The sequence below is a fragment of the Phalacrocorax carbo genome, chromosome 1, assembly GCF_963921805.1.
Source record: "Phalacrocorax carbo chromosome 1, bPhaCar2.1, whole genome shotgun sequence".
NCBI lineage: Eukaryota > Metazoa > Chordata > Aves > Suliformes > Phalacrocoracidae > Phalacrocorax > Phalacrocorax carbo.
This window is the reverse complement of record NC_087513.1, coordinates 62,535,611-62,549,502: the sequence shown is the minus strand read 5'-3', so window position 1 is coordinate 62,549,502 and position 13,892 is coordinate 62,535,611. Positions and strand designations below refer to the sequence as shown.

The following is a 13,892-nucleotide window of genomic DNA, read 5'->3' as shown; positions in this document are numbered from 1 at the left end:
GCAACTTTTTTAGAGTGAGCTCAACTCCCCAGAACGCTCAAAAATGTGTCATGGAGTAGTAGTTTTAAGTAGTTTTGAGGCTATGATTGAGGAATGTGGATGATTTATAGGAAATCAATGCAGAAATCAGTCAGAAACACGATGCAATACTAACAAATAAAACCAGAAACATGAGGCAATACTAACAAACAACCTAGTACTGAAGCTGGGAAGCACGAACGGTTAACTGTGTTTCATAGCACCATCTGCTTATCCTTAGAGGGCTGAGGCTCAGCCGTGCAGTTACAAGTCAGCATAGTTACCTCTTACCCACCAGAGGCCTGCACAGCCTCACGCATCGTTCTGGCACTGCAACTTCTGCGTTTGCCCCTTCCCTCGCTCCCAGCAGACGCAGAACAAAGAGTTCTGTACCAGGTGCTCGTTCAACTTCAGCTGCAACCTAATAGCCCAAGTTTCTGTAAGTTAGCTGTCGCAAATGCGGCTCCCAGAACTGGAGAACCATCAAATGACTTGATTCTGATCAAAAATTGCTATTAAGCTGAGGAGGAGAATCTGTATGGACTGGTTTTGAAATACATTGTTATGAAAATATCACATTTGGGCATGTGGATGGTTTTTGTTTTATCTACCATTGTATCAAATCTAAGCATTAAATATGTTAGAAACCACTTAATTTCTAAAAGTGGATATTCAGGTGTAATGGTCTTCTGTAAAAAACTGCATGCAAGCTGAGCTGATTATTTAATTTATACTGATCTACTGAAATGATGGACATGAAAGATAAACGCTGTATCCTTAAAACTTAGGCCTCCCTAAATTGTTATTTGGAATTGCAAAAAGTAACATTCCATCTCAATGGCTTGTAACAACTTGCACTGAATAAATGAGCTAGATTACTTTTAGCAGTGGTTCTACAAGAACGACATACCCCCCCAAAATGCATAATGTTTAATTATGCTTACTTGAGCAGCTATCATATAAAGCTGTGATACTCAGCCCATCCTTCAACTAGAGAAGGCTGCTTTTTGGCCAGATTGTGGCAGTTTGTAAATCTCTTCACTAGTCCAAAGACATTACAATGCCTAGCCTAACAGGAGCGTTAACAAAATTTACTTCAATTTACTGTAATACAAATCATTAAACAATCTTGCATGAGCTATGTCGTACTCTGTGAACTGCTGATGTCAGCAGACTAACTGTTGAAACTATGAAAATCTTGACATCTGCAGCTTGTGAAAAATGCTTCTATTTGCACAGTGTACCTGAAGGCCTAAATTTTTATGTAAAATCTGCGTAATTAATTTTTCATTAAGTCTGCCCATTGTTGCAATTTGGCATTATAAAAAGTTGAAACCATTTAAACAGTCTAGTGCTAACAAAAGTGAGTATTAAGTAGTTAAAGAGTAGTTGGACAGACAGTAAATGGTTTGGGGTCCATACCACCCCCCACCCCCCCAAAGTAATAGATTTACTAATATACATTCTTACAACATTATCAGACACAAGATTAGAACAATGCATGAAAGCGTTTAATAGGAACTTCTAAACATTTCAGTTTTAACATACTTCTCTATGGCTAATGCCTATACTTGTATCATGTTACTTAGGTACAGGTTGTTTCTCCATTGAGCCATCAGAATAACATGGACTGAAGAGACTTGCGAACAGTTGCCATCTCCTGCTGTTGCTGTTACAAGAAAAGGAGATAATGCTGAATAAATGCCATCTCGATATGATTGCTTTAAGCTAATTAAATGAATGTCAAATGACTTTTTCATAGAATGTTCTATTTTTGCATTTAACTACTGCTTCTTAGATCTGATACTTACGGTGTCCATCATGATCTTCTTCTGCAACATAGCCATTTCTTTGCGAAGTTCACTCTGTGCACCCGCTAGGAGATTTTCATTGCTCTTCTCCAGCTCTTCCATGCTCTGAAGTTAAGGATAATCTTAATTCAGGACCGTTCAATGTCAAAGGGGTAATTTAAAACAAACAAAGAAACCACTATTCAGACTACAATTTAATTTTTACAGCAGAGGTGGTCACTGATAATTAATTAGTTTTATCACAAACTTGACTGCCAAATCATACAGGACTTTGTACTCCAGTCTACATTCCTGTTTAAACAATGTGGACCCTGTGAAGGAAACAGTCACCTCTGCTCAGCATCTGTGGGGTCTCAGTTAGTCATCCTGCATCTCAATAAAGATAACGATTCTACAAGAAAAGATTAAACAGACATCTTTCAGGAATGATAGGGGTTTAATATTCTGACATCTTGGAGACCTGAAGAAAGGACTATAAAACCCCATTAAATTTCCTTCTCTTTGCACACTTCTCCCCAGATAAGCCAAGTAAAGCTCACTGGTTATCCTCCATTTAGACCATACAGTTATGACTAACTGCATACATGGGTAGCTGCATTTTCCTTGACCTGCATTTAGTTAAGCTTATTTGAGGCTTCATTTCTACCTTTTGATATTCTTTGAGGAGAAAAATCAAAATAATATATGACCTTCTAATCAGTTTTTCATCTTTGATGAAGACATTTTGACATTATGGAAAAGTTATTAGTGCTTCTGTAATACCCTCTGTAAATTTTGACCATCTTAAACTAAGGGTTGCTCTATTTCAGGTTTATTTTTCAAAGCTACCAGACTTGAAAAAAAAACCCCAAATATATTCTAACTAACTGAATTGTCAAAAAAGGGATCAGTTAGGAAATGACGTGAACAGAAATTAAGGTTTGTCAGAAATGGACAGACTCGAATCCGCCCCATGCACCAGTATATGCTGGAGGCCACACAGCTGGAAAGCAGCTTGGCAGAAAAGGACCTGGGGGTCTTGGCCAGCACCAAGTTGAACATGCAGCAGCGGTGTGCCCTTGCTGCAACGGCAGCTAACGGTACCCTGGGCTGCACTAGGCAAAGTGTTGCCAGCAGGTCAACAGCAGGTCAGGAGGTGACCCGTCCCTCTGCTCATCACTGGTGAAGCCACCCCTGGAGGGCTGTGTTCAGTTCTAGGCTCCTCAGTTCAAGGGACACCATGGACTTAGCGGGGGGAGTCCAGTGAAGGGTCATGGAGGTGATTACGGGGCTGGAGCATTTCTTTTATGAGGAAAAGACTGAGAGAGCTGGGACTTTTCAGCCTGGAAAAAACAATGTTCAGGGAGAATCTTACTTATATCAGCAAATATTTTAAGGGGGTGTGTGCACAAAAGAAGATGAAGCCAGGCTCTTGAAGTACCCAGTGACAGGACCAGAGGTGGTGGGCACAAACTGAAAACACAGGAGGTTCCCTCTGAACATCAGGAAACGCTTTTTTTACTGTGACGGTGACCAAGCCCTGGCACGGGTTGCCCAGAGAAGCTGTGGAGTCGCCATCCTTGGAGATACCCAAAAGCCCTCTGGACATCAAGTCCTGGGCAACCGACTCGAGGTAGCCCTGCTGCGCCACCTGCTGGCTGCACCAGGCGACCCCCAGAGGTCCCTTCCAACCTCAGCCCTCCAGTGACTCTACAGTACTGTGCCTCTCTATTCATTACAAAACCAATCCTTTAGGGTACTTTCATTTTTCTCTCAGTTTAGATTTCTAATACTTTACTTAGAAAAACAGCGGGCAAAGGAAATTCTGGGAATAAAGTGTTTTGTTCTTAGTGTAAAATGACAAATTTTTTTTTAATCAAAAAGTAACATTTTTGACTAGTTATAATAATTTTTTTGTTTGCTGTCTAGTATGTTAGCTACTTTGTTAAAAAACGAAACAAAACACCACAGTTGGTCAGTATGAATCGTGTGTTTAAAATACATTATCTCTGCAAGCACTGTTGAAAAAAACCCAGTGTTTGTAAGGGACTCCCAGCAAATACAAAGATTATGCATAAAGCAACAGGAAAGTTGAACAGGACTGATGGCGTAACCATCCAGCTGGGCCTATTTTTACCCTGAATCATTATTTTCATCACATCCTGCTAACATTTTAGTGAATGCCTACCTTGAATACCAGGTTACAGAAAGGAAAACCCTTTCTAATGAATGTTGCTTTGGAAGAGATGAAGGGAGTTCTAGCTGGGCATTTTTAAGAATTTATTTTCTTTAAGGGCCACTTTCCTTCCCTGAGGCAGCAATAGCTAGAAAGGTTAATGACAGAAAAAAGAATAATATCTAATTCTCATTATGGGGGAGGCGCCTGCCAGCAGTAGTAAAAGCAGTAAACTGCAGCCTAAGATGTGTTTTTAATAGTCTGTCAAGTTTCACTTTTTTAAATACATATCAAAAATCTAAGGGAATAATTAAGACAAAATCCTGATGATTTAACTGACCTATATAACCTTGAAACTGGTACAAAATTGTGTCCTGTTTAGAAAGTACCCTTTGAGGGTTGCGATTAAATATCTGAAAGAGGCGAGCCAACGAGATCCCTGTGAGAACATGTTTAACTAGATCATGTATTAAACAGATGTAATCTGTATGGGTGTATAGAGAGAACAAGCCATGTTCTTAACAAATCAGCGAAAGATACTAACATGAGTATTCATGCAATGTTATTCATGTTATTTTCCTCAAATGAACCTAAAATCTCTATTTCATAAAGGTTGAATTAATACAGTTTCCTTAAGTGAAGTTATAAGGATCAGCTGCCTTCTAAGGAGAAAATTTACTGTACCTTCAAGAATTGCTCATAGACTTGCTTAATGGTTTTCAGTCTCTGACTTTGAACTATTCTTGCCTGTTGAAAAACTTTTTGTTGCTGACGAAACATATTCTGAAGCAGAAGCAAAAGAAGAAGAAATAATCGCATGAGTTAACCAAAAGTGCTTGGACAGCAACACTATTGTCATTTATTAGAATCAGAAATTCTGCCTTCACTGGAAATCTGGGTCATGTAATACGGATCTCTGCCTGGAGAGTTATCCTTGTTCTTATTAATGAAAGAAAGACTGAAGGCTGGATTAAGCCCCGAGTCACCTCCTGAGGCCCCTTCCAACCTGAATTATCCCTATGAGATCCTACAAGGATTGATATCCAGTGCAGTTAGTCTCAAGGATATCCCAGGGAAACGTGCTGCCTAGGAAAAAGCAAAACTTGCAAATGTGCTGGGAGTACACAAACAGCAACACTGTGCGATTACGCTGTTGTATAGCTCTTATCCCCTTGCAATGATCAAATTCTCATATATTTACTATATGCCAGCATATTTTAAAGCAATGCATGCTAAAAGACAACAATGTTCGTTTACTCCTTTGTTCCCTGAACCCAAAGACTATAGATGCACAGAAACAGCCATGCATCTGTCTTCTCCATAAATGGTCTTGGCTTTTCTCAAGCCATATGCTGGCCAAGGGCATCGCTTATTGCCATTTGTAAATTTGCAATAGTTTATAAATGCACCCCTCCTTCACTTTACAGTATATCCCAAAACTTAAAACACGTACAGTTTGAGAGCCACCAAACTTAAAATTTATTTTTTTTTTCAATCAAGAGGCAAACAATCATATGCTTGTTTGAACTACATAAAGTGTTTTTACATTTCTGGAGTGCCTAAGCAACAGTATTCCCTCCTTGTGAAAATACCGTGAAACTCATACCATGCTGGAAACCCACCGCTAGTTTTTCTTCCTGTTCCTCTGCTTTCTGCACATCTACATCCCATTGCTGAAATAAAGTCAGGAACTGCTGGGAGAACTCATGATTGAGCTTCTGCCTATAAACAGACACTAGCTGTAAGTATGATATTATGCTACAAACAATTACAAGGAAAGCTAAGGTTCAACACAGAGATGGCGCAGAATGAAAGGAGCTGGCATAGATAAAGAAACAGGCTATTTTGACATCTGGCCCTGACTGAATACAGTGTATTTTGAAACAGTGAACACACATACATACACACACCTTTCTGAGTGAATGTGGATTATATACCTGTAAGGAGACAGCACTCATATAAAAGACTCAGGTTAAGAAAATACTACAACTTCTCTTCCTAACAGCGTCAGATTTTCTGAGATTTAGTTTGGAGATTTTCTTCTAACCCAACTACAGATCTTGACTTTAATACAAGGGGTGTATAATGAAAAATTGATTAGCTCATTCATTAGTTCATTATGCTCTAGTTTATGTAAACTTAATTTTTGTCAATGCAAGTTTCATATATATAAACACCACGACAGTCACAAGTATTGCTGACTTTTAGTTTTCAGCTGTCTCATTTTTCAGTTTGCTCTACCTGTAGTATCAGATGTAGTAAATAAATACACCTTAAGAGGCGAGAGGAATGTTCCATAGGGTGAAAATTATTTACAAGGTGAAAATGAAAATTATTTTCTTTCTTAACCAGAAGAGTAGGAGAGTTTTACTGAACATTTTTCAGTTTTCAAGTAGAAACAGAAAATTCCAACTGACGGGTTAAAAATAAAACCTTTGGTTTAAAAGACAAAAATAACAAAGGTCATTTTTCATGAAGATAAAACAAAAGTAAAACCAGCTCTTTAAGGTCCTTTACTCTAAAACTTCCAAATCTTCAGTTTCTCCATTCAAAAGAGAAAGTGTTATGCTAAACTATTTAACCAATGTCAGTTAACCAAGTGGACACAACTGGAAGCAGCAGAAACAGAGGACCTGGGCAGGTACTTTAACTAGTAGATGCACTACTTGCTATTCAACCGCAAGATGGATCAGCTATCCATGCCGCGACACAAAAAGGAACTTGATTTCACAAACAAGGGTAAATGTTACCTTTGCTCCTGCTGTGTTTTCCAAACATGTTCAATCTTCTGGTTACTGGTTTTGAGTGAGGCTTTTGTATACATTTCCAATCTTTTCCTCTTAGCTAAGAGAGCCTTGTTAATATCAGCTAAAAAGGAAAGACTATTTAGACATTAAGCACATTGAGATACATTGTGCCTTTTATTAAAAATCCCGATGAGTTACGCTCTGGCGAAGTGAATGAGGTGTGTTTAATGGAAAGAAGCTAACGTGACCTGGGCTCCTGGCTGCTGTGTTTAGCATGTCCCTCCACCTCCTCTTGGCACTGGTGTGGGTGCTGCTCCCCCAAGGCCCCCACCACCCTAACCGACACCTGGCCTCCGGAGTTGCAACTACTCATTGCCCAGCCCCACTGGCTACTCTAGCATCTGCTTCGCGTCCCACCTCTCTCAGGGGCCAGACCAAACAGCACCTACCATGATGTAACTCAGCTTTAGCTTCTTTCATTCTGGGCAGGACAGTAGCGGGTACGGTGCCAGACTGGCTCTAAGCAGACACACGCAGAGAACTGAAACTTCCCTGTGGTTTGAACTTGGGGCAGCTGCAGCGCTGCCACTGTATGCGTTTAAATTGGTTCCTTACACTGTCACCATGTGTTCCCATACTGATGATTATGGTCCAACACACACTTCTAACGTATCATCCATGCAATAAGTACACATATATGCCTGAAACTAGAAGCACTATCCCATCAGTTCACACTGTGAATCTTCAAACATTGTATTTGGACAGCTCACGGTCTGTAAATTCTCCAGTCAAAGCTAGAGGTACTTTGCACAAACCTGACTGAATACAGACATCTTGCTCTGCCCTCTATTATCTAATGATGTTTTAGTCATATCATCAAAATCCTCATTAATTTAGCTGCATGACTGTAGTGCCAGCTCAGAGTTTCAGAGTAATATTCAAATTTCGTAGACTTCAGGAATAAGTTAAAGGTAGTATGTGATTACTGTCACTGTGAACATATTGAATGAGTGAGCAACAAACTATTTCTCATACTTCAGAGAAACTTTGTACTTTTTAAAAAGTATTCAAGTTAATATAAGTTAGTATATTTCACTTTCATTTACATTTGGAGATTTAACAAACAAGTCACAGCTTAAGGTTAATACAGCAATTTCTTTTCCTTCTCACTGTAGATTTCAGGAATCATCTGTCAAACCTCTCTAATTTGCTGAGGCATCTGCCCATGCTAATGCCAAACCTATTACTTTTGAGCAGACAGCATCCTCTCTGATCCATTCATTTTCCTTCCTTCTATCCTATTTTTGAGTCTTCAATAACAAGCAATCCTAGCTTTTTTACATGGAAATCTTCCCCTATCTAGATTGCCAGATCTACAATAGCATTCGGATATGCACCTTAACGGCAGAAAGTCTTAAAATCATGGTTTATGGAATTGCTTGAACTCCTCTTTCACATTAAGATTTACATGCAACTAATGACTGTGTACAGCATTTTCTTATACATATAATGAAAGCATTAACCAGCTATTGAGTGTGTAATACTGGCATTACGATGGTTCCCCTCCTTCCACGTCTTTTTGATGCTTTGTTCCGCTGTGAGGTGTATTATAAATTTTTTACAAGTGAAATGTGTTTTTTCTCTGACCTGTCAGCTAGCTAGAATTCAGCTGGAAATTTAAGTACAAGTAAAGCCCTCCAAGGATCTGATTCTGACTAAACTGGATCCAGCTAGGTGACATGCATAAATCTCTCATCACTAGATGACTGGCATTACTTACCCTCATTCTTTAGCTCTTCTAGAAACTTGTACTCTTCTTCCCAACTGCTGAAATTCTCTTTTCTACTGTTTCCCTGTTCTCTAGATTTCTGAAGGTGCGGAGAACTGACTACCCTCTAGCTGATTCTGTATTGCAACTACAATCTACTTCCAAAATTCCTTGTCTAGAATTAGAACTATTCATTCTGTTTAGCTGCTTGTATTAACATTTACACACCCCTAATTTGTTGCCCAAATCCTGCAGTCCCCAGTCTCTTCTACGTCATTGTAACAAAAAATTGAGTAAGAACAACAGCTAACTCCTATTGTCCCTTTTCAGTACAGTATGATCACTGCATCTTAAACTTCATCTTAAAATTGCAGTTGATAACCAAAAGCACTCATGCATATCTCTTTTTCCTTTTTAATCACCTACACTAATATTTACATCTCACTTTATATGCAATTATTCCCTTTACTCTACTTAGATATAACTTTTTTTTTGAAAACTGGCTTTTTTTAGAAATGCTGAAAAATGCCTAAAGACTGGCCATTTTATGTAAATATTTAAAGTTATTTTATGGTGTGGAATTACTGCCAATTCTGCAACATAAACATGATTTTTTTTTTTTTAGTTTATCAGAATGTAAACATACTTACCGCCAAATCTTTCCAGCATATTCTGTACTTCACCCCTACAAAACAGTGTTTAAAATTTTTATTTGCCCATTTTCAGACTTTAGAATAAGAACTGTTGTATATGCTTAAAATTAGTTTTATTCATGTGCCTACTGTAAGCAGTGACAGAGCTGCTACTGTTCTACAAGATAAAAAGTAACACTCCTTCTCTCCTCCTGTGAGAGATCTCTTTTTTCAGACTAATTTGTTGGCTTTTTTAAAATTACTAGAATCTTTTGACTTACTCGGCAGTAAAAGGGCAGTATTAAGCATTTAAAGGGTCTTGAGTGAGGGAGGACAGTCAATAAAATCAATTATTCCCTATGCAAAAACAAAACACAAAAGGTATTTGGAACATCAAATGAAAACAAGTCCATCATAGTTAGCATGACTGACATGGTAAGAACAATCCAAGACAAATAATATCAGGGTTGTTCTTGAAACACCTTCAAGATGCTAATGCCAGTGTGTGACGCAGTGGCACAACAGCTGACAAGTCCAAAAAGGGACATGGCGTGTAAAGAAGAATGTTTATCTTGTTTTTATATCGTCTTCTCCACAGGATATCACTTTCTTTTTTGAAGAGTAGAAAAAAAAAACAAGTATCTTCAACTCAACAGCTATAATCTTGCTAAAAATTTTTTCATTATACAATTTTTATTACATTTACACTGCCCATAAATATTGAATTTCATAAAATTTATCAGTAAAATTAATTTATTTTTCATGTGATAGTTGGATCACTGAAAGTACTGTTAATATCTTAAAGCAACTAAGATGAGAGGGAAAACAATGAAATCAACAATTTAGGATAAAACTTAAATCATCTTTTGTAAGAAATAAGAATTTTAAGAACACACACATATATCAATTTTTTAAGCATGTTCAAAAGTATCTACAAAGGAATTGCAGAATTAGTCACTTTAAAATGTTACTTTTTTTCCCCCCTACAACTACTGTATCATCTGTCACCTGATTTTTTAATCAAATATTAAAAAACCCCCGAGCAAAACAAGCATAGTGAATAACAGACTGGTATCTATTTAAGACCTGTTTATTTGACACCCACCCGCCCCCCCAAGAAACCCTAATCTTACCCCACATCATCTGGAACCACATGAGTAGTCAGAGGTCTCTTTTTTCCATGCTTGTCCATTACTGGTGTTTCACCTTAATAAAAATTTCAAACAGATTTACAAAAATATCTTATATTTTGTGGGGGTCATTTGAGTTATTAAAAGTGTAATTACTTTTCTGTAATGCCACTTCTCTAAACAGTTCCCATCCATAACACATGCAGCTCCTAAAACTTTGAATCTGGAGTGGACAGATGGTGGTGAATTATTCTGCAAGGCAAGATTTGAGCTGTCGCTGCCTTGAGTTCCTCTAGACTGGTCTCAACCAGTTTTAGTTTCTCTGTCCACTACACGATTACTCCCAACTCACAACATAACAATCATCAGAAAAGTAAAAATAACCTAAAAATTGAAAAAGCCCAATCTGTAAGAACTTCAAAATAAGTACTGAAATTGTGTACTCTGACCTTTAAAAAAAGCAAAATCACAAAGAGATATTTATATTCTTTCCAAAAAATAAAAATCTTTGGCTGGAGAGAAATTAAGAGAAACATCCAGAGATAACTGTGGAAAAACAAAAATCCAGAAATGGAGCTACACCAAACTTTCCAAGAAACTATCATGTGATGAACGAGAACTGCATTTTTAAGCAAAGTCCACTTTTTTATGACACTCCCTGAAAATTAAGCAAGAATCCCTTGGTTGACTTCCTTTCTTTTTTCCCTCAGCTTTCCCTGCTTCTTCCTCTTTCTTTCCTTCAGTTCAGATTCTTCCTGAAATACTCTTAACCCTGCCAGCATTAAGACTGCAACTACCCTACCCGACTCAGCACTCCATACGAGCAAGCAGAGCTCTTCTTCTGGTCTATCACAATGATACATGCAGCCCAGTGATGGAAGGATATGGCATTAAAATGAAGTAACAAAATCATGTAAGAAAATCCTAGTCTATTAAAGACTCCACCTGTAACTTTAAGACATAATAGTGCACTATACAGACCTATTCTACTGTGTTCTCTTCTCTTACCAATCCAAGTTATACAATAGGAGAGCAACTGTCACAAACATTATGAACCATGCTTGCTCAAACACTCGCTAACACAGAAGCGCCCTCATTTCTATCCATAGTCAGAAATATTACAAACTTCACATTAAAAAAAGAAAAAAGATACAAGCACCTTCTCTAGTATCTTCCTCTGATCCACTCAGCTCTTTCCGTTCCTCCTGAAAGTCATAGGCAGGCATGGCTTGATCTTCCTGGGCTGGTTTACTGGCTTTTCCTCCGTGCTTTCTTCCTGATGGTGCCATAATGAGATTTTCTTCCTAGTGAAACAGTGTGTTGTATTTGTTACATAACTTTCACCCCAATACTTTGAAGATAAAGATGTTTTCCTGCATACATTCACCTGTTATTGACACCCCTGCAATATTCTCCACCTGTAAGGGTAATCAAGAAGACTGCTTTAGTTTTGAGGTAATCCACAGGATTACTCATCAGTGGTGTTTTTAAGAACAGGGTGAAAAAAACCATACCAGGGCTAGTAGCCACATACTTGATTCTTCTGAAAAACAAGGAAGTAAATTATGCACTTTCTTAAGGTGCCTGCCTGCTCGGTTTCCATGTTTATTGTATATTTTGTCATACCCACTACTGCATTCTCAGAAAGCTATACCAATATTTTATTCTACAACATCCAGAAGTGCTAAACCATAAAGAACAATCTGATTCTACATGCTATCCCACACCAGACAAATACACATGTGCATATGCCACTTTCAAAAATCCTGGGCAACTTTTATTTTCTGAATTATCTTTAACTATTATGCCTCTGCATTCTGTAATGTAACTAATGCAGTTTCTGTATTTGTAAATGTTTTACATATACACTGCCCTCTTAGAAAAGAGCCAAAACCCTATTTCTTTACTTTAGTAATACTAATTTATATATTCTGTGTATTTTTATAAACATTCAATGAATAAAATATCTATTTAGAAGGAAAAGAGCATAGTTGTAATCATGAAACACACGAGTGCCAAAATTAAATTTTTTCCTTAACACTTTATCAGCAATAGAAAAAATGTACAAATACCACAGGAACTAGCAAGCTACTGAGTCCTTGCTGAAATTTTTCTTCTTGTTATCTTTGTCTGATAGCAAGAGGTATGAAGCGTTTCAAGTGCCACATGACATATACTTATAAAAATCCTTGGAAGAATACAGAAGAAAACATCAGCTCTAAGTACCCTGTTTTCTAAACCGAGCAAGATGTGACTCAACAGTGGATAAACTTCTCACTCTAGACGCAATTCAACACAGCTCACAATATCAATAGGCTTTCCACAAGCCAGGGCAAAGATAGATCGAAAATTAAGTTCACACACTGAATCTGAGAATTCCAGTAAAGATCTTTGGATTTCCAGGACTGTGAAGTCCCCCCAACTTTGATAGCTGTCTCACACACATGATTTTCCCATTTCTGTTTTTTGAATTAGTTGTCCATAGCTATGAAACCACTTTTTTTTTAACCACATATTATATGGTTATATACAATGTGATCACACTAAGCTACTAAGTAAGGAACATTGTTTTTTAATACCCAGCTTTTTCTGTGGTTGATGCTTCTCTACATAGTATAAAGATTTTTAGACTGTACAAGTTTCTTAAACCCACAAAGCCACAAAACCTCTTTAAAGTAATAATTGGAGAATCATAAGCTCTTGCATTAACATTACACTCAAATGCGAACATTTTCAAGACTCATTCTGCTTTTCAACTACTGTGGCTGTTGAAAACATGTTTTAAGGAGGAAAGTACTGGTACAACATCTGGCTGTGCATGTCTCTGCTGCCAAAGTGCTTCAATGGTAAACTGCAAGCATGAACATATATTTACGTATATTTTATGCCACATACCAGCACCTTTCTTTGTACTGAAAATCAGTATACAGAGCAGAACTCCCCAGTCCCCCAGACAATGCAAAACAATCTTGCCACCACACGACCCCATACAGCCTTCGCTCACCCTGCGCAGCTACCTGCTTTAGCCGATTCAATAATCTTCAACCCACGGTTGCGTATTTCAACAACGATTTTTCAGATAAACTCACCTCCTTTTTCCACCCTGCCCAAAAAGATGTGAAACAAACCAGTGTTTGTGTGAACTTCCTCCCTGGGCCTTTCCACCATGGGGACCCACCTGCTTCTACCTCAGAGCAGCCAGGGAGACGTGGGCCCGCACCACACCCCTGCCGCAGCCGGTTCGAGGGCAAGCCACTGGGGTGTCAAAGGCTGAGGGGCACCGCGGTGTCCTACCCCTGCTCCTTACCCTCCGCCCAACCACCCTTCATCCCTCAGCCCTGCCATGGGCTCCTCTCTGCTCCCACCGCCTCACCCCCGCGCAGCGCCCACCACGGCCGCCGCCGCCGCCGCCTCACACGGAGGGGACCCGCGAGCGGCAGGCAGAGGGGCCGCCAAGGCAGGCGGGAGGGAACGCCGCTTCGCCCAAAACCCCTCGCCCCCACCGGTACCGGAGGCTCTCGCAGCCCTCACGCTCCCTCCGACGCCTCTTCCAGGAGAGAGGTAGACGAGAGCACAGGGAGGACGGACCGCGGTCCCGCCTCAGCACCTCCCACCTCCGCGGAAAAGGCGG

General features: G+C 39.1%; 2 protein-coding genes across 5 annotated transcripts in view; one reads left to right on the top strand and one right to left on the bottom strand.

Moving 5' to 3' along the window:
* The window catches only part of CHPT1 (choline phosphotransferase 1), a 24,332-nt gene extending 22,550 nt beyond the window's left edge, over positions 1-1,782 (top strand). Inside the window, exon 9 of the mRNA XM_064456487.1 lies at positions 1,608-1,782. Within this exon, the coding sequence (XP_064312557.1) occupies positions 1,608-1,652 (45 nt within the window). The 3' untranslated portion in view covers positions 1,653-1,782. The remainder of the gene's footprint in view (positions 1-1,607) is intronic.
* SYCP3 (synaptonemal complex protein 3) lies at positions 70-13,892 on the bottom strand. Of its 4 annotated transcripts, XM_064456516.1 has the most exons (10): positions 13,771-13,889; positions 11,649-11,679; positions 11,421-11,565; positions 10,265-10,337; positions 9,150-9,184; positions 6,735-6,852; positions 5,607-5,706; positions 4,669-4,767; positions 1,830-1,934; positions 70-1,687 (listed from the first exon to the last, which is right to left on the bottom strand). In XM_064456516.1, the coding sequence occupies exons 3-10, from the start codon at positions 11,548-11,550 to the stop codon at positions 1,634-1,636; spliced, it is 714 nt and encodes a 237-aa protein (XP_064312586.1). In that variant the 5' UTR covers positions 11,551-11,565; positions 11,649-11,679; positions 13,771-13,889; the 3' UTR covers positions 70-1,633. The 4 variants fall into 4 exon arrangements, with proteins under 4 accessions (XP_064312586.1, XP_064312578.1, XP_064312606.1 ...); XM_064456508.1 differs by lacking the exon at positions 11,649-11,679 and having other exon boundaries at positions 13,771-13,892; XM_064456536.1 differs by lacking the exon at positions 11,649-11,679 and having other exon boundaries at positions 6,735-6,828; positions 13,771-13,892.